The following is a 20,203-nucleotide window of genomic DNA, read 5'->3' as shown; positions in this document are numbered from 1 at the left end:
GTGCAACCCAAGGGGACCCCAGAGAAGGAGCTGGAACACCCCCCCACACACACACACACACAGGCTTACTAATCACACCCTCCAGGTCAAAGCCCCACCAGCTGTACTCAAGAGTGGTCCAGAAATGGCCATTTTAATGCAGAAAATCAAGATAATTTACAAATGAATCACCTTGTGGGCCCAGCAGAAGGCCCTAGGGGCTGTGAGAGCAAAAGGAGGTGGAGGCCCTTGCGAGTCAGGGGCAATGAGCTTAGTCAGCACTTTCACGCCAGGCGAGCCCTGGAAGTCCCTGGCCCCTGCCCCTTGACTCCCACTAGTCATTCCCAAGTGGGGAGACCCTGGGTCAACTTCAGGACAGAAGATGGACATGAAGAGATAGATCCTTGGAAGTGAGGGCCTGGAGGGCATGGGGAGGAACAAAGCGGGCGATGGCTGTCCCCTCTGTCAAGCCACAGCATGAAACAGCTGGGCTCTGGAGGTCCAGCCATCACCACTCCCTTACCTTCCCTCCCAGCAGGCTGCAGAGGGAATGACAAGCACAGCAGAGGTCACAGGAGGGGAGCAGGAGTCCTCACTGAGGTTTGGGAAGGGACTATTTGATTGGATCTGGCTTGGAGAAAGGGAGGGATGTCACATGAGGCAGTTGTTCGGGAGCTGTCAAACCCAATTCTAGACCAACCCTCCCCTGCCCCCCCCCCCCCCCCAAGATATGTACATCCATCTGTCAGAGTTGGCATGATGCTGGTTTGGGCTCAGCACCTCCCACATGGGGCCTTGTAGGGAGATGGGCTGGAGGCTCAGGGCACTGGAGGTAGAAAGGAGCCCTCCCAACCTTCCCCCCTCCCCAAACCAGGAAGGTCAAAGACACATCTAAGGCAGCCCAGATTCCGCCTGGCCTGGGGCTGGGAACACTAGGCTTCCCAGGGATGGTTGTGGTCTGGGCCTTGGCTGGCTGCAGGCACTTCCCCCAAGTCAGGTAAAGGGGACCCCCCGCGCTGGGTCCATCAGCCCCTCCAAACAAGAGAATGTGGTCACAGCGGCACCCACTGGGGGCTGGTGGCAGGGGTGGAGTCTTCTCCATGGACACACCTGTCCCCTCTCCCACCTTGTCCAAGGGTATGGACTCCAGAGCACAACTGAGCCATGGAGAACCAGCCTGCCAGGCAGATGGGGAGGGGAGGGATGGGGAAGCTGGTCACTTTGGCATCTCCAAGGCCGACACTTGAGGCTTCACCTTGAAGTACTGGTTGAATCGGATCACCGCGTACCTGCCAGAAGACAGGGAAGAGAGCGGGGGGTCAAAAGGGAAGGAGGCGGGCCCTGCTGCGGGACCCTCACTATGAGCCAAGGTCCTCAACAGCTCAGCCCATTGAGGTCTAGGCAGACCAATTCCAGCCCAGGCTGATTTTTTTAACTTCAGCTATAATTTTATTTTTCTTCTTAGATCAGACAGGAGCAACCCTTCCCTAAACAAGGTCAGTTTTTGATTTTTTACAGCTCAGTAATGTTAAGTACATTCATATTGTTGGGCAACAGATCTCTAGGACTTTTTCATTTTGCAAAACTGAAACTCTGTACCCCTTAAACAGCAACTCAAATTTCCCCCTCCCCCAGTCCCTGGCAGCCACCATTCTATTTTCTATTTCTATGAGGTTGACTAATTTAATTACCTCATATAAGTGGAATCATACAGTATTTGTCTATTTATACCTGGCTTATTTCACTTAGCACAATGTTTTCTCAAGGTTCATCCATATTGTGCATGTGACGTGACTTCCTTTCTAAGGCTAAATAATACCGTTTTGTATGAATTGAGCACGTTTTGTTTACCCGTTCATCCCTCGATGGACACCTGGGCTGCTTCCACCTCTTGGCTGCTACGAACAGGGGTGTGCACACATCTCTTTGAGACCCTGCTTTCAATTCTTTTGGCTATATACCCACAAGTGGAATTACCGGAACATGAGGCAACTCTAGTTTTAATTTTTTAAGGAAGTACAGTATTGCTTCCCATAGCAGCTGCACCATTCTACATTCTCAAGGGCACTGCACAACGGTTCCAGTTTCTCTACGTCCTTTCCAATCCTTGTTATTTTCAGTCTACATGACAGCAATCATCCCAATGGGTGTGAGGCAGCAGCTCCCTGTGCATTTGACCTGCATTTCTCTAATAGTTGTGAACAGTTTGAAGCCAGGGTAGTGATTCCTCTTTGGCTGACAGTGGATGGGATAATGGGCAAGGAGACTGGACCAGAATGGAAGACAAAGTGATTCCTGGCCCTTAGAGACATATGTACCTCATATGACAGGGCCCCCCGAGGAGTGGATATTCAAGTACAGTGTGAGTACAACCCATAGTGCATCACTAGGGGCCACTGTAGGGGGAGTTGGGTCTGACACCCCACACAGTAAGCACTAACTGACCTCAGTGAGTCACTTCCACTCTCTGGAATGCTGTCCCCTCTGCTATAAAACGAGGGCTGCTCTGGGCTCCCAGGCCTCCCCTGGAGTAGTGACCCCACTGAGCATGGGCCGGCTGGTATCAGGATGAGTTGGCAGAGGACTGGACTCTGGATGTTCTATTTGGGTTGTCCTTTGCCCCTACACCCGCGGCTCAAGGCTCTTCCCTTCCCCACCCACACCACCCCCAATGTGTCCCCTGTGCTCACCTGAGGAAATCAAAGTCAATGGTGGAGAACTGGTTCTGGATGAGGGCCCAGAGTGCCCAGAAAAAATGAGATGCCTAGAAACGGAGCAGAGAGGGTTAGCACGGTGAACTCCCAAGCCTGTCGTGGACCCCATGTAGCCAGAGGGACACAGTCACTCTGGAAAACACAGAAGTAAGATGCTGGCAGAGACAAGCATTTGGGGGCTGCTCTCCCTCCAGAAAAGGGAAAGCAGAGTCGGTTCTACCCGCCCTGGAAGGGCACCAGCTGGATGGTGCTTCTCGGGCTTTCAGTTTGTTCCCCAGCTCGAGCAGAGCTCAGCCCCTGGCTTGTCCCATACCAGGCCATCTCCTTGTCTTCACGGCCAACGTGCTCAAGATGAGAGGAGCCCCTAAGCCAAAGCTCAGGCCCAGTGCAGGGGCTGGTACCTCAGTCGTGTCCTGGCCACACGGCCATCAGAAGGCTGGTCTGCTGGAAGACCCCCAAACTGACCTTTCCATCTCTTCTATCAGGAGGTGGGGTCAGGTTGGCAAATGAGTGTAGATGGGGTAATAAGAAGCCCGAGTGTGCGCCCTAAGCACACAACTGCTCTCCCCATAGCCAGAGGTGCCCGTGGGGCCCAGGTCACTGCAGGCTCAAGAAGCAAGAGAGCCATGCTTCCTGCTGCCCCCGAACAAACAGCAGTGATAACAATACTTTCCCAGGCTGGGGTCCCCCACCCCAAGTCCTGCTTGCTCTGCGGCAGGCAATGTAGTACCTCTCTCCACTTCCCTTTTCAGGACTTAAAGGCGGGCATAGATCAATTAGCAAGTACAAAGGATCACTAAAAGATTACCAAGAGGTAGGCAGGGTGGAACAGGTAAGAGGAAGAACCCAAAGGAGAATCAGCCTTGTGCGAATGAAAACAGAACAGGCAACTTAAAATCCCAAGTAAGCAAGGTTTTACTTAAGCTCTACGATGAATAGTGACACTCAGGACAGCGGCCTTGTCTTCTTGCTTATGCAGGGGCGACATTAGTAAGACCAGTTGGGAATCCCCTGGGCACACACCAGTGGAGACCTGGCACGAACCATGTGCCTTGGATAAGTGACACTGAAAATCAAGAACTGACAGCACAGGAATTGGAGCAGGAAGAGCCTGATGGGAAAGGCTTACCAAGAGTTGAGTCAGCAGAGGAAGCTTACCAGGAGGCTTAGAGCTGCCGTTCTCTATCTCCCCCAAAGGCTAAAAAACAGTGAGGGAATGCATTTAACTGCAGCATGAAAGGCTATGGTTAGACACCAGAAAGAATTGCTTGTCCAGATGACAGAACTCAGATTAGGAAGCTGGGACCTTTCCTGAAAGTAGCAGTTCTCTAGGAAGGAGAGAATCTAGACTTGATGGGGTAAGGGGAGCAGGGCATCTTAGCATTATGGGGACGCCCTCCAGGGTGGGAAACAGGAACACATGGCCTCACATCCGACCTGGGCTCTGCTTCATCGTCCACCAGGCTGGGAACGCGCACTGGGATGTGTCCAGAGTCCCTCCTCCTGGCCCCTCCTTCCCCTGCCGCTTCCCAGTCACAAGCACTCACCAGGGCAAACTTGTTGACTTGCACGTAGAGCCTCTCCACCTCCCTGGAGGTCACAGCCATCCCCTTTTGTGCTTGCAGGTAGTAGCGCAGCCACTGCAGCTGGGTCTCCTGTGCAGGGTACTGGCAGTAATCGACTTCATTTACACCTGATGGGGAGGCAGCCCCACAGAAGACGCTGGGAGATGGCCCACCTGGGGACTTCCTCCAGCTCAGGTGTTCCCTGCTCCCCTGGAAACCTCCATCTGCTCTGCCCTGTGGGCTGTGCCTAGGAATTCAGCTCGTCAGACCATCTAACTTATCTGGGGCACTACTTAGCTGGGGCACTACTTTCAGTGGGGCAGAGGGCAGACTGGTTGAGGGGCAAGAGACAGTCCTGGAAGTGATGAGCACTCCCTAGGGCAGCACCACTGTCTCTCCTGTGCCCTATATAAAACTATGTCACACAGGAGGCGCTTGGTGATAGCGCTGAATCAGCGCCTAGCTGTCTTAGGTCCAATGCTAATCTCCAGTTAATCTCAGACAAGTCCTTTCCTCTCACTGGCACAAACCTCTTCACTGATACAACGAAGCAGCTGGACTTGATGTGTGTCTTAAACACTACTGCCTGGACTGCTTCCTGTCTTCAACACTGCTTCCGGTGTCGAGCTGGCTACTTAATGACACCGCCTGCAGAGCTTGGTAACAACACAGATTCCCAAGTACCCCCCCTCCTGGTCCAAGTCTCCAGATGATTGGGAAACATAGCAAACCTTGGAACCCCTGGACCAGATGGCCTCAATCCCTTCTAGTCCCTCCCTCCCTCGAGTCCTCAAGCGACCAGCCCAACAGGAACGAGCCACATCCTGGGCTCAGTGGCAGACGCCTTGGCTTCAGAGCTCGTACGCAAAGTAGCAGTTTATTTAAATGGAACCAGGACGGGACCATCTTCCCCAGTCTCTTCCTCCCTCTTCCTTCCTCCCTTTCCTTCTCAAGCGTTCCTTATATTTCTAGAGAAATACACAATCTCCTAGCTCCCCAAGAGTACGGCTGGAAAGAATCTCCTTGTGTAGATGTAGAAACTAAGGCCCAGAGAGACGAAATTTGCTCAAGGTCATACAGCCAGTTAGAGGCGGGTGCAGGCTTAGAACTCATCTCCCGCTCCCAAGAACCCAGGAGGTCGCTCTCCGTAGGTCCCAATCTCCTTCCCTGCCCTCCTATTTCTGTCATGCTCACTTCTTTCTTCTTCACTCTCAACTTGGGAGCAGGATGCAATCTGCCCCTTTGGAGAAATTCCAGCTTGACTTTGCTCTGTGTTGTGATGAGAAAGACTTAAAAAGCTTAAGAGTCATCCCTTGTAGAAAGGCCAATGTGTCCGGCAACTGAGCACACACAGGCCCAGTTCCCGGCTGGTGCCAGCCTCAGCTCTGTGCTACTCCCCACTGCTCAGCTGTTTGCCCAGCTGGGGTGCCATGGTCCCTCGGGTTCCTAAATGTACCTAGTGGCCATGCCGGGGAGTCATACTACCCTCAGGTACAACCAGCACTTGACAGACCTGGTCACCTGGAGTTCCAGAAGAGACAGGACTGGGCTGGCGCTACGGCTGCCTCTCCTGTCCTAAGCCTCAGGGGCTGAGCACCTCACACAGCCATTCTGGGGATGTCCCTCCAACCCGTGTCTAGAGGCTAGGTTCTTCAGTACCATCTAATTGTTTTTAACAAGCAAGCCCTCCAGCCAGCAAAACCTGGCCTGATTCCTTTACACAGATGATTCTATTATACACCCACGCCTTCATAGAGCTCTCACCCGCTCCTAGGAAACACCGCCTCATTCTACCTCTTCCAGCCCTGCCCGTCTCCTGAACTCAGGAAAGCTTCGCTTCCTACCACCAGCAGCAAATAACAACATACGCTGAGTACGTGCTGTCCTGTGTGTCTCAGATCAAAACCAGGAAGGAGGTACTATTGTCATCTCCACTTTACAGAAGCACAGAGAAACCCAAGGCTCAGACGCTAGTGAGCAACAAAGCCAGGGTCTGAAGGAGTCAAGTTGCACCGTATACAATTTGACCTAGTTCCACGTACATTACACTCATAGGCCACCAGGCAAAGAGCTATTTGCAGCTTATTCTTCTCCTTGTCTGCATGCTGGACGCTTATTTACAATTGTGCAGGTCGTACTGGGTCTAAAGGAGCTTGAACAAGAGAACAAGTGGCAGCTGAGGTTGTCCTGTGCTGGTCCCGCTGCCATGGGCTGCGTGGACTCAGAGGAAGGGGTCTTCTTCTAACTCACAAGCCAAGCCGAGGTGTCCGCAAGGATCCTCCAGCGGGCACGTTTTCCTAATTGTACCAAACTGCCACATGAGCTAGCAGGGTGTGCTGTGTAGGTGGGCCCTCCTCCCCCAGGAGAGCTGGTGCTCTCTCAAGGCAGGTTGTGTCTTTCCCCCTCGAGCTGGGATGCTTCGGAGGACAGGGGCTGTCTAGCCTCCTCCCTCCCTCCCCCAAGTAACGAACCCCCTTTCATCCTCCCCCTGGACCTGGCCATCCATCCTAAGGAGGGTACCTTGGACACGGGCCAAATAGCAATGCCCTTCTCACCTGCAAACTCATTGAAATGGTTGCCAATGTCAAAAGCTTGGTAGTTGTAGCCAGCATATTCATAGTCAATGAACCGTACGTGACCTATGAGATAGAGGAGAGCAATGAGGGTTGGCCCCAGGAGATCTGGACATAGGGCTTGGTCAAGCTTCCAAAGACCTCCAGAATGCACCCACTGCCTCTCACTGGCCTCTGCAGCAACCTGGCCTTACCCAACGTCCTCAGTGGCAATCTTCTCAGCTGCTTCCTCCTGTCTGTCAATTTTTCCACTGCCTTCCCCCAGCTCCAGCTGTCCCTCTCACATAGCTAGATCCTCAGACTCTCCCCACATAAAGACATCTGTCCTCAGTATGGTTAAGGACCATAATAAAGCTAAGTGGATGAAGCTCCCGTCAGGACCACGGAAGGTCTTCCCTTTAGGAAGGTGTGGGGCAGCCGAGATGTCCTCAGAAACCAAAGGCGTCGTCAGGGGGAATAGCTCAGGTGCCCTAACGTTGAAGACCCCCACAAACCAGGATTTTTCCTTGGCACAGATTATTCTAAGTGGGAATGTGTTTCCTTTTCCATTTATCTTCTTACAAATTAAGACCTAAGCCAAAGGTCCCCTTTTGCTTGTGCAAGTACCAGCCTGAGGAACAGAACTCTGCTGGCCAGCCAGAGCCAAAGAAGCCGTACCTTTGGTGCTGTCATAGATGATATTCTTGCAGAGCAGGTCATTGTGACAAAACACCACAGGGGAGTCCAACTGGGACAGATGCTCCTTCAGCCAGGCCAGCTCGCGTTCCAACACCTCTATCTCAGGGACATCTGCAGAAAGGCTGGACAGTGGCGAGAAAGGTGGGCGGTGGAGGGAGGGCTGGTGGTAGACAGGCGGGTGCTTGGTCTCAAAAACCCTGAGCCCCCTCACTACATCTTCCCGCAGAGGAAGGACCTTGGACAAATGGCCGACCTTTCAGACCCTCACTTTTGTTATCTGTAAAACGGTACTAAGACTTCTTGTCCTCATGTCCTATGGTTACTGTAAGAAGCTGATTAAAACATTGGCTTAGGGCCGGCCCGGTGGCTCAGGCGGTTAGAGCTCCATGCTCCTAACTCCAAAGGCTGCCGGTTCGATTCCCACATGGGCCAGTGGGCTCTCAACCACAAGGTTGCCAGTTCAATTCCTCGAGTCCCGCAAGGGATGGTGGGCTCCGCCCCCTTGCAACTAGAAAACGACAACTGGATCTGGAGCTGAGCTGCGCCCTCCACAACTAAGACTGAAAGGACAACTTGAAGCTGAATGGCACCCTCCACAACTAAGATTGAAAAGATAACAACTTGACTTGGAAAAAAGTTCTGGAAGTACACACTGTTCCCCAATAAAGTCTTGTTCCCCTTCCCCAATAAAATCTCTAAAAAAAACCCAAAAAAAACATTGGCTTAAAAGCATTTTGCAAAGCACCCAAATCCCTGACTGAATGCTATCCCTGCTACTTCGTGAAAGGGACAGGAAGGTAAGGAAGGTGGCAGGAGAGGACAGAGGAGGTGAAAATGAGTGTCCAAACTCACCCATCCCAGATTAAGAGAACAAGGGCAGCAGGGCAGAGATGCAGACAGACCTGCCCTCAGGATGTAGGAGAAACTCCTAGGGGAAGGGGTCGCTCTCTAAAACAACTCTCCCCTCAGAGTTCCTCAAGCGAAAGGATCATAGTGCACCAGGGAAGGGCTGAAGTGCTGGTGTCTCTGGAGGAGGTAGCAGTATGTCCCGGTGTCTCCCTCACGTGGTAGCAGCAGGTGTCACATAGAGATCATACAGCCTAACTTATCGCACAGACAGGCCCACATAAGAAAGGAAAACAAGTTGCTTGCTTGGGTTCACTCCTACCTACAAGGCCAAAGGGATTAGGGCCTTTCAGTGGAAAAGCACTTGCTGTGTAGCTCCCACATGTCCTTGAACGAGGATTTGTACCAGACCCATGCCACACTGGGCATGGACAACTGGAGGGCAGGAACAAACGTGCATGGAGGCCATTCTGCCCCCACCCCATCCACGGCACACACACGCCTCACTGCTGAAATACATGTTGAGGAATGAATGAATGGGCCCATCAGAGACCATGGAGAAACTGACGAGGGTACACTGTACTCAGAAGCTCTGAACTTTGGTCCCCAGGAAGCTCACAGGTCTGTGTACATTGAAAAGCCAAGTAGTTAGCAGAATCCTTAAAAACCTGGATCCACCAATGGGAGGAGAGGAGGGGGCTAGGGTTTTATCTCCACTCACGTGTGTCCCGTTTGCTCTCCTGTCCAGGGCAGCAACAGTACGGGCGGGGGAATGAGAATGAGATAGGGCCTCCTAAGGCTCCCAGGGGACAGCCCTGCTGCCCCCGCACCCAGGCCAGAGCCAGAACACATGGAAGGGTATTCAGCAACTAAGGAGTCTCCATGTGTCCCCAGAAAAGGATGAGCAGCAGGCTCCCTCCCAGGCTTGAGAAGGTCAAAGCTAAAGAGGATCTTAGGTCTCCAGTCCAATCTCACAGCGAAACTGAGGCCCAAGGTAGGGCAGTCTTCCTTCCAGCCTCCAGATGTCTCTTGCTCAGCTGGACCCTCTATTTCCTCACTAAAAAAAGTAGTCTTCAACTGGTCCAACGATCCAAAATCAAGCCGCGCCTCTGAACTGTAAGGGCCCCAGTGCCCCCCAGAGGCTCTGACAGGCCACTCTGAGTCTGAGCATCTGTCAGGGGCTGATCCAGGCCGGGGTCCCACCCCCTGTCCCCATCCCATCCTCACTGGAGTTAATCTGTATCCATTGGGCTGCATAGAATTTGTTTCCCTCTTAACTCTTCTTAAGAAGCTACCTTTTCTTTTAAGATCCTTTTTTCCCCCTTGGACTGAGACCATCCAAAGATCAGAATGAGGAGGTGTTGGTTTGCCTGGGTCTCAGCCTGAAAATCATGGTTTTGACATTCAAGGTGTCTGCTGCCCAGGCCCCGACATCTGTCTGACCTTCACACCACTCACGCCAAGGCCACACAGATGGTCACTGTGGGAACAAGCCCAGCCTTCTACTTCCTCCCCCGAGCACCTGAAACATCGCCAGCGTGGCTTCCTTCAGCCGACACCAGCGCACTCTCAAGGCTATGGGCCTGGCAGAACAGTCATCCCCACCGCATCTCAGAAACCTTCACATCCCAGGCAGGGCTGCTCCTCTGCCCCTCGAGGCCGCAGGAAGGGGGTGAAGCGGCTTGGCGTTCCTCCTGAAGAAGGGACTGATGGCTGGCAAGTGTCCACTCAGCTCTCAGGATCGGGGCAGGGGCAAGGGGGGCTTTCTAAGTGTTCAAACTTGCATCACCTTTGCCCTCACACCACTCAGCCCATCTGAGTCTCCTCTTGAAGCCCCCAAAGCCATAACCAACCCCACATCCTCCTGGCCCCCCTGGACACTTCCATGCCCACCCCAACACCACGGCTGCCATATCTGCTTCCACAAGGTCTCTGACTCATTCCCCTACACTCCACCCCAACCCCATGAAGCTGCCCAGGGCAGTGTTTCTCCAAATGTGGTTCCTTGATCCCTGGCCTCAGAATCACCAGGGGAGCCTGTGAAATGCAGACTCCTAGGATCCAACTTGAGACAACCCGTCACTCTCCAGGGTCAGACGGGGAACCTGCACTTAGCAAGCACCCAGGGAATTTCATGATCAAATTTAGGGAAACCCAGTGCTACATGATGCCCATTCAATGCCAGTACTCCCCCAGCTGGTCTCCCTACTTCGAATCCCCCCTTTCCCTAACTCCTACCCAAGTCATCCTTCACAAAGCTGGAAAGCTGTCTTCCTCCACCATAGTCCTGGTCAGATTCCGTGTTTCCCCGAAAATAAGACCTAGCCGGACAATCAGCTCTAATGCATCTTTTGGAGCAAAAATTAATTTAAGACCTGGTCTTATTTTACTATAATACAAGACCGGGACTTATGTAATATAAGACCAGGTCTTATATTAAATTTTGCTCCAAAAGACGCACTAGAGCTGATTGTCCAGCTAGGTCTTATTTTTGGGGAAACACAGTTACTGACCTGAGTCCCGGGCCCAAACACCTTCACAAAGAGTGAATGACCTCCCACTGCTGCTGAATTGAATCTTCGCTCCTGGCACTGAAAGCCCCTCACAGTCTAGCTCCAACTCACACGACCTCTGCAGCCCCATCTCAAACGATCCCTCCCAACCTCTCCTAAAAGATCCGCTCCAGCCAACTCCTACCCATCCTCCATGTGCAAGCCGAGCTCACGCCGTCTGCTCCAGCGGGACGGCCCTCCCTTCGCATCTCTGTCAAGAAGACTTTGCTTGCTTCTCCCACCCTGTATGTACTACACACCCTGCCTTCTCCTACAGCTCTGCTTGTGCAGGTCCTGTTTACCTAGAGGGCTCCTAAGCAGCGGTAGGAAGGGCCACTGTCATCTCGGTTTCTTATTGTTTTAAATCCCAATCAATCAATGTTTGTAAAATGAAGGATGGACTAAGTCAGGGTTCTTAGGTAAGTTATTAGGCAGGGTTATTATGGAATTCAAGTACTTCATCTCATCTCGGTGATTGCTCTGGGTCAGGGTAGGTCATTCAGGACAGGCATCATCCACTAAAGAGGCTCAAAAAAGTGAAGCAATTTGATTTGCCCAAGGTCAAAGGGGTGACAAGTGCAAAGGGAGTTTGCCAGCTCTTCTCCAGGGACCACTCCCCTTCCAACAAGGTCACCCTCTCACACACACACACGCACACACACACACACAAAGGTTACACAGTGACAGCAGAGTCAAAGGAAGCTCAGTGGCAACAGTTATGCTTAAGCATCAAGGCTGGACTCTAGTCCCTGAGCTGCCACTGATAGCAATGACCTTGGACAAGTCCCATCCCCACCCTAGGCCTCAGTTTCTTCATCTGTCAAATGAAAATAGTGGGCTGGGAGATAACAAGTTCTTCTTGGCTCAGACACCAGACGATGCTGCTCTCCTCGTGCTGTCATCGTCCTAAGGGGCAAGGCAGTCCTTGTCACAAAGATAACACTTGACATAGAAGCTCTAAACATGGGCCGTGCTGGGCAAATAGTCCCAAGCAGTGCTTGATAATTCTTAAGTGGGATGGTGCAGATAAAGTCGCTGTGTGTGCGAGAATATGACAGATACACAGTCGGGACAGAATTCATTATTGTCTTGTTCTCTTTGAGGAGAGAAAGAGATACCCTGCCCCCACATGTGTACCCCACTCCCATCTGGAACAAGGGTGACGTTCAAGCCTTTTTTGGAGGGGGCCGGGTGACACCACTCTTTCCACCTTGCCCCCACTGTTTTCTCAGTACTCAAGGGTATGCCTGAAGGGTCAGGTATCTGAAGGCTAGAAGGACTCTCAGGCGGCCGGCCAGAGCGTAAGGGAAGGTTCTGGGAACCCTGTCTTAGCTGGGAAAAGGTGATGTCAGGGTGGATGAAAAGACCAGAGAGGAAACAAGGTGGGGGACAGGGTCTCTAGGGACACATGGGGACGAGAAGTGTCCAGGCAAGTAGCAGGAGGCTTGATGTCCCAAAGGCTTGTCAGCGGACGAGCAGACTCCTTCAGACTGACTCTAACTCAGCCTTACCCCATTCTCAGAGGTCTGGGCCCTCCCTTCGCACTGCTGAGAAGGCCGCTCAGGTAGAAAGGGCAGCGGGCTGGGTACAGAAGCCCTGCTATGACTAGACCCTGACTGGGCAGAGCTTAGTCTCGGAGCCTCATTATCCTGTAAGTAAAATGGGGAGATACTGTCCCAAACCCTAGACTCTGCCACAACCAGAAGGCTCACGGAGAAATAGCACATAGGTCTAAAATAGTGCATCCAAGTTCCTCAGAGTTACTCAGCTGGCCGACTCTGCTTGGAGACAGAGGCTCAGCGATCAGGACTGACACCCCCAAACCTCCTGTGGGGTGCGATGAGAAAAAGAATGGGGAAGGGGGTCACATTAAGGTGGTCGCGACAGTGGCAGCCTTGAATCCTCCCAGATCTCTGTACCTGGGGTTGAGCTCGCTCTTCACAAGGGTGAAATAACTGTGCATCTTGTGCCAGAGAGTAGGCTTGGGCAGGCTGCCGTTCGCATGGATAGTGTGAATCTTTGCCATTTCTAAGGCGATTAGCCTACAGCAGAAAAGAGAAAGGGTACAATATCAAGTGGGGGGTCAGCCCCTCCTGACCTACAGTGTCTATGAGGGAGCTAGCCAGAGGGTTGAGTGTGGGACTGTTACAAATCTTTTAAGAGCTCTCCATCTCAGCAGAAGGCATGAAAACAAGATAAGGCCTCTAGCCCAGCAGCTCCCTTTCCAGAATCAGAGCTGGGGCTGCTTCAGTCAGCAGAAGGGCAAGCAGTGGGCTGTTGACCACAGGTCAATGACCCAGGTCGTGTACCCACAGCAACGTGAGGACAGACAGGGTCACTTGGGGGTGGGGGTGGTACCTTTCCTCCCCCCTTGGACTCTGACCCATGCCCTCATGGGGAGGTGAACACCGGGCACCAAGGGATCAGGGGGTGGTGATGCCAGGCACCGAAGTAATGCCTGTCTCTTATCAGCCTGACCAAGGTGGGGAGGGAAGCAGGCAGCCCCGGGGCAGCCCCTTCCTCTGCAGCAGGGAGTTGATGCTGGCGGCTGGGTGCCAAGGACGCAAAACAAACCAGCATTCTATTTTCAAGTTCTCCTGTGGACATTATCCAAGGTCCCAGGAGAGAAGGAGGGGCGATGGAGAGAGGAAAAAGCAGTACTGGGGAAGGTTGCTGGGACAGGGCGCGGGGGGAGGGGGGTGTAGATGGAGGACTGACCAGTCAGAAAGGGAGGGCCTTGATAAGGACCCCAGCGTCTGAGGCCCTGTGTCCCAGCTGGGCTCCCCCAGGCCTCTGCCAGCTCTCCCTTCTAGAGCCCCATCCCCCACCCATTGCCAAGCCTCCAACATTCAAGCTTCCCTGCCTCTGCCTGTTTGTTGCTCGAATAATAATCACTGGGAAAGGCAAGGGATTGGCTGTTTGAAACCCTGTTACCCAGCAGTTCCAGGGACAACTCCTCCCCTCGCCAGGTCCCAACAGGATAACAGGGCAGACTAGGGGCTCCTATGGAAGCCTCCAGGGCTCCCACCTCCTAAAGGGTAGAGGGGGCAGAGGGCATGGCAGCAACCAAATGGGTCAGAGTTCAGCTGTTCTTTCAGAGGTCAGAGGCCCAGGGGTAAGAGAGAGCCTGCTGGGGTTCGGGCAAGGCTGGGGAAACAGACCTAAGAACCAGGCCTTCCTTTCCCAAAGGAAGATTCCCAATAGAACATGAACAGAACATTTCCCTGAATATCAGTAAGGCTGTTGTCTGGAATAGCAATGAAAGTAACCTCAAAACTCAGCATTTTTATGCTGCAAAGCCTCAACCGGCAGAGGTTGAAAGGTGGGGGTCAGGGCAACATGAGGCGGCGGCTCCCAGAGGCCTTCCTTGGCCTTTCCCTCAGAGACCCACCTTCACCCAAGAAACACAATGGTCTAGCCTGGGAAAAGTATCAAGGAAGGGCTACCTCTTACACTTTGCCCACTTTCTGGCTCTCCCCCAAATGTGAAGTTCTCATTCTCCAACCTAAATCCACCTTCAATCTTCCTGACAACGGTAATTGTTTTCATGAGAGGATGAGTGACAGCATCAGATTCGTAGGGCTGGTGAAAACTGGGAGTGGTGAGGACCTACCAATATTTGAGCTTATTTGCACAAGAGCAGGGAGGAGTCGGTGGGGGAAGCCAGGACAGGATTCCCCAGCCCCCCACCCTGCTCTGACCTCCCCTCTCCAGGCTGGGAGCATGTGGAGCTGCTTAGCTGGATCCTGAGAAGCCCCTCCCATGGGTTTATATATCCCCACCCAAGATACACACACACACCCAACTACAACAACCAACTCAACACTAATATCCTGGGGCCTCACTAGCTCCAGAGGCAGTGCTCATGAGCTTGGGGTGGGGGTGAAGTTCTCAGATTCCCTCCTTTTAAGTTCCTAGAGGGCTAGCCAGAGGTTCCCTGCAAATAGGGCCAGGTGCATTAACTTGGAGTTAACTGGGTAGCAAGTGAGGGAGCAAAGAAGCTTCTTGGTCTCCTCCCTAGGTGGGCCTTGTTGTTGCCCCTCAGAATTTGGAAGGCTCCTTCCCAGTACATGGGACAGGACAGAGCACAAGGTTCCTGGGCAGACCTTGTACCACTGTCCCTGGCATCAGAAGTAAACCTCAGCCCACCTGTGACCTCATTCTAGTCTGAGTGCCAGGCACATGGCCACAGCACTGGAAGAAGGACGGTAGAGCCTTCCTGACCACCTGCCCAGCACAGTCAGGGGACAGAGAGAGCACCACGGGCGCTTTGGTTCTCCCCCGTCCAGGCCCCACAGCCTTGACATCAGCAGGGCATGAAGGTTAAGTCCAGTTCATGGGTCCTCTACATCTAGACATTTGACACAAAAGGCTTCCCAGGGGCCATAGTTCTGAGCCTCTGGCTGCCTCGGCAGCTCTCAAACCTGGGTTCCCACTTTGTCAGGGAATCTGGAAGGAGCTCACACTGGGGGAGGGATAGTGTCTCTCTGGGCTGATAAACGCATGCTCACCCTGGATAGAGCCATTCTTGCAGCATGCCTGAGCTCTGGGGTGGGGGTGGGGGAGCAGGAAGCCCTGACCGCTCTGGGGATTTGGCTCAGATTTCATTTCCAAGGCCCCAAGATGTTTCCAGGTCAGACTTGGGGTGGGCTAACATATGGGCCAGGAAGGCAAGTCCTGCTGCATTTAGGGAGCCAAGTCCTCTGGTCAGGTCCCACGTGCACTAAAAGCCTCACCCAAGAACTCATCCTTCTAGCAGGCCCCCCTGAAAATCTACACAAAGCTATAGCCCCTCTTTGCAGAGCAATGCACATAAACACAAACCCAATTATGCAATTTCAGGGAGTTCACAGATCTCATGACTCATTCATGGACTCCACTCTACACCACAGAAGCTGGTGAAGAATTTCAAAGCCTAAGGCCTGAGGGATCAGAGATGAATAGTACACCCTGGGCACCTTCCTCACCTGAAGAGCCGGGGCTCACGGATGTGCTCAGGCCCCAGAGCCATGCCCTGCATGTACTCATAGCAAAGCCCGTTCTGGAAGGTGCAGTAGAGTTTGGGGGCGCAGCCATGTGCTCGCAGCAGCTGGAAGTTCCTGACCTCGTTCTCCCGGTCCACCAGGAGCTCCGTCCGCTCCCCGTACACCCGAACCAGCACACAGTCACGCATGTCTTCCTCCACGTAGCAGGCCACCAGCTTGTTGGTGATACCATCAGTGAAGCGCTAGCATTGGGGAGAGGGCAGTGCAAGGATGTGTGGGGCAGGGGATCTGCTCTTGCCTCAGGGCTGCCCAACTCCAGGATGGGTGTTTGAGCACAAAAACAGAGAGCCCCCAGCCCTTTACCCTTTCTTAGTAAAGAGCTCAGTACTGTTCTAACGCTCACCCTGTTCCCAATGCTAGGGGTAGACTAGAGTTCAAGAAAACAATGGCAGCTTGGGCTCAGCCTAGGCACCCTCACTTCTCCTGGGTCTGTCTCCAACGGGTGGGATTTGGTGGTGGAGTCGTCTGCACACCACTTGGTGGGTAGAAGCCCCCTCCCCCTCCTTTCTCCTCCATCCTGGCCCTGAAAGAAACCTCTATGGACCAGAATGCGGCAGAGGAGGGCCAAGATCACCCAGGACAAGCACACCTCTACCCAACTGCCTCTCACTGCCTGCAGGCAGAGGGCTCTTTGCTGTGCCTCCTGCCCCATCCAGGGTACTGAGGTTGGCACCCATCCCAGGGCTTTGGTGGTCAGAGCTCCCTAGGGCCTCTGAGTTCCATACCAAAAAAGACATTAGACCCTAGGGTGGGAGACCAGGCTCCCAGAGTGTGACAAGGAGGAATGAATCATGGAATTTATAGAGCACAGTGTGACAGAGCTGGAGGGGCCTTAGAGGACATCTGAACTAATTTTAGGTGGGGGAACTGAGGCCCAGGGAGGGAGTTGCAGATACCATGTTAGGCCAGTACTGAAATTAATCTCAAGCCTGCTTGATGCCTCGATACTTTTACACCAAAGTGGGCTTTTTATTTGGAAAATGCTACCCACCCACCCCTCTCCCAAGAGGGGTCTGTCAGCCTCCACACTTGGTCCTGAACCTCACCTTTCCCCTCCCTGAAGGCCCATCAGCACGCAGCCCCTGCCACTCTAGTACAAGCTGCAGGTGCCCCCCTCAGGGCCGATCCTCCACAGGTAGTTCCCAGAGAGGATGGGATGGTGGGCAGGTGACGACTCTTTTCAGAGGATGCAGGTCAGGGGGAGTCAGTCTGAGGTTCCTCAGTGGGAGGCTCTGCCCACCTCAGTGTCCCAGTGTGCCCCGCAGGGGATGGGGAGGCGTGTGTGTGTGTGTGTGTGTGTGTGTGTGTGTGTGTGTGTGCGCGCGCGTGTGTGTGTGTGTGGCGGGGGAAGGGGGGGCTGTGGTCGTGGTAGTGCTGAGCCAGAGCCAGGGCGATAGGGCTGGCCGGAATTCTGGGACCCGCAGGAGCCGCTCAGAGGCTGGAGGTTTTGCTCCCACCACGGGGTAAGAAGGGGCAGCAACGTGTTTGTGAGTGTGGGGGATTTCCTGAAAAGTTCCTGCCGCCGCGGGTATCAGAGCCGCTGGGTACACGCCGGTGGGCTGCGAGGGGCAGCAGCGCGCCGAGACAGGGAGTGGGGTGGGCCCGCAAGCGCAGCACGCTGACAGTGGGCAGGTGGACCTCTGGGGTGCCAGCCCGCGAGCCTGAGACGAGGCGTGTGTTGAGGGCGCGGGAGGTGGATGGATCAGGAAACACACACAAACCCCCATCCCAATCTTCCCACGCAGCAGCCGCGCCCCCTGGGGCCGAGGCCCGGAAGGATGCGCGGACAAACGTCCCCGCACGCCCGCTCGGCTACCTTGGTCTGAACTTGCTCGGGCTTCCAATGCGGCCTCAGCTCCTGGATGAGGCGCAGGGCGCCGGGCAGGATGTCGTCCTGGTGCACAGAGATGTCGAAGTACGGGACGGCAGCGGCCCGCAGGGGGCCTGGCGGCTCCCGGCAGCCGGCGCCAGCGGCCGCACTCTCCTCCATGCTCCATGAGCACTGCCGGCCAGGCGTCGGCCTCCTCAGGTAAAAGGTCGAGCGCGGCACGGGAGCCGAAGGGGGTGCAGCCATCCCCAGCGGCCGCCCCCTCGGAGCCGCCGCGCGCACACTAGCCCCGGCGGGGGGGGCCGGCGCGGGGGACGGCGTGGTGGGGGAGGGGCCGGGGGCAGGCCATGACTCGGGAGCCCCTGCCCGCCTCGCTCGCAGCCTCGCAGCCCACCGCCCCAAGCCGACCCGGGGACGCCGGGGCTGGCCGCGATTGTGACATCACGGGCGCAGGCCGCGGAGCGGGGGCCGTGGGAACGCCCCCTTCCGCCCTCGCCAGCCCCGGCCCGCGGAGACCGTTGCCTTCTACCCTCGGCTGCTGCGGGCGTCGCTACCTGATGCGTGGGGCGGGTGACGCCCCCGGGGAGGCCGCGGAGCGGGGGTGGGGCCGGGGCCGTGACGCAAGGGCAGGGGCGAGGCCGGGGCCTTGAGGAGAGGGTGGGGGCGGGGCCGTGACAAGAGGGCGGGGCCTGGGAGAGGCAGGGGGCGCCTCTACCCCCACCCCAGCTGGGGTTCGCTGGCTCCCCCACTTCTGAGAGAGCGAGGTGGCTTCCTCCCTCCCACCTTGGCTAGAGCCTCTCTGCCTCTGACAGTGCCCGGAGAGGGTTCTTTCTGAGCCCCCACTCTTGGATCCCGCTACTTCCAAGAGGTCAGCTTGGGCGGCCCACCTGTGTCCAGCTCCCTGCCTCCAGTCCCTGGACTCCTGCAAAAGGCTCTGTGGCCCCTGCAGGGAAGCCCCCAGCAAAATCCCCGTACACACGCACAGACACACATTAACGATGGAGAAGGAACATTGGGTGATGCATGTTGGGGGTGGGTGTGCCAATGGGGATCTCACCAGTCACCAGCCCAGTGGGAGAGCTCTCACTTCCCCACCCAGAAAAGTGTCTACAGAAAAGGGGCTCTTTTCTATTTCCCCAAGTTGTCCCTTTCGCCTGCTCAGGAACCTCTGAACCACAATTCCCATCGTTATTGCTGTCCAGAATCCAGCTCTGCCCAGAAGAACTTCTGGGATGATGGAAATGTTCTATATCTTGTTGTCCAGTGCAGTGGCCACAGCCACATGTGACTGTACAACACTTGAAATATTGCATTTAATTTAATTTTAATGTAAATAGCCATGTGTGGCTGTCATATTGGATAGTGTAGGAGATGATGGGGGGCTGCCTACTTAAGGTCATGGAGCCTCAGGATGTGGGGCTGGAAAGGGCACTGACTCAGACTCTTCCTTTTTGCAGTAAAGAATTAAAACCAGGCAGGCAGGCAAACTCAGAGAACCGTGCTCTTGGCTCTGCAGAGGGATGCTGCCCGTGCAGGAATGGTGCCCTAGGAGAAGCCCTGTGGTCCCACACAATCCCAAGAGGCTGCCATTCTAGAGATGTGAGGTTTGCAGTTACCTGGTTAGGCCACTCAGTGCTTCACCCTTTTTGGTCAAAAGAGGGGTGTGCAGCTACCATGTAGAAGGACAGCATTAGTGGCTTCAGGTGGATGCTGTCTCTCATTTCCTGAGCTACATGTCCCCTGCAGACAGCCCAAGGGGTGGGAGTGGGAGGAAACTTCAGCCTGTCCCAAATCTGTGAGATGGAGAGAACAGCGTGTGCTTGGGAACGTGGCCCCATGCCAGGGTGTGGGGCTCTCCCTGTGGAGGTGTACCTGCAGCTGAAAAGGTGGAAAGCCCCTAGGGCCTGAGTCTGATGGGCTGGGTTCCAGTCTTGATTTTTCACACTCCACTGGAAAATCTCAGCCAAATGCCTTCCATTCTCTGATCCTCAGTTTCCCCACATGTAAAAAGGGAGCATCAGTCAGATCTTTAGTGTTCTATGTTTTTAGGTGATGATACCTTGGACTGCAGTGTAAGTGGCTTGGTGGGACCAGGAGCTGGGGGTCTGCAGTGCAGGAGAGGCAGGCCTGGCGAGCTCAGAGTGCAGAGCCTGAGCTTGGGGCTGGCTTCCATGAGCTGGGAGCATCTTTCTGACCCACAGCCTACTGTCACAGCATTAGCTTTGGTCTCTGAGAGGTTGCAGGGGGCAAGGGGCTGGCTCTCTGCAAACTTCCCACCCAAGAATGTGTAAACAACTCCATTTGAGCCCTGTAGACATTAGGTAAGTGTGTTTGTCATTTTGTGCCACATTCCTGTGTGCATATGATCACGTGGCTGCCCCTCCCTCTGTTTCAAACCCTAGTGGACCCAGGTGCAACAGGGC

The 20,203-nt window shown here is 54.5% G+C and overlaps 1 protein-coding gene across 3 annotated transcripts; it reads right to left on the bottom strand.

Annotated features, from left to right (window-relative positions):
* Positions 1–117: 117 nt before the first annotated feature.
* Positions 118–18,356, bottom strand: ETNK2 (ethanolamine kinase 2). Of its 3 annotated transcripts, XM_019711403.3 has the most exons (8): positions 17,769–18,356; positions 15,875–16,134; positions 12,827–12,949; positions 7,489–7,631; positions 6,814–6,897; positions 4,241–4,386; positions 2,670–2,743; positions 118–1,268 (listed from the first exon to the last, which is right to left on the bottom strand). In XM_019711403.3, exons 1-8 carry the CDS (start codon positions 18,024–18,026, stop codon positions 1,196–1,198), a joined length of 1,161 nt encoding a protein of 386 aa, XP_019566962.1. In that variant the 5' UTR covers positions 18,027–18,356; the 3' UTR covers positions 118–1,195. The 3 variants fall into 3 exon arrangements, with proteins under 3 accessions (XP_019566962.1, XP_019566963.1, XP_074178379.1); XM_019711404.3 differs by lacking the exon at positions 12,827–12,949 and having other exon boundaries at positions 17,769–18,325; XM_074322278.2 differs by lacking the exon at positions 15,875–16,134 and having other exon boundaries at positions 17,769–17,909.
* Between the last annotated feature and the right edge of the window lie 1,847 nt (positions 18,357–20,203).

Source organism: Rhinolophus sinicus, chromosome 11, assembly GCF_057876585.1.
Source record: "Rhinolophus sinicus isolate RSI-liver-muscle chromosome 11, RSI-T2T, whole genome shotgun sequence".
NCBI classification, from domain to species: domain Eukaryota; kingdom Metazoa; phylum Chordata; class Mammalia; order Chiroptera; family Rhinolophidae; genus Rhinolophus; species Rhinolophus sinicus.
Note: the sequence above shows the minus strand (reverse complement) of the source record. Positions and strands in the feature narration are given on the sequence as shown.

What these genes read in the sequence shown, in the direction of transcription:
- ETNK2 (XM_019711403.3), bottom strand. Translation starts at nt 18,026, where the DNA reads ATGGCTGCACCCCCTTCGGCTCCCGTGCCGCGCTCGACCTTTTACCTG. An exon ending in CCGAGCAAGTTCAGACCAAG is followed by an intron (nt 16,135 to 17,768) that starts GTAGCCGAGCGG and finishes CCCCAATGCTAG; the next exon opens with CGCTTCACTGATGGTATCAC. An exon ending in CGTGAGCCCCGGCTCTTCAG is followed by an intron (nt 12,950 to 15,874) that starts GTGAGGAAGGTG and finishes TTTCTGCTGTAG; the next exon opens with GCTAATCGCCTTAGAAATGG.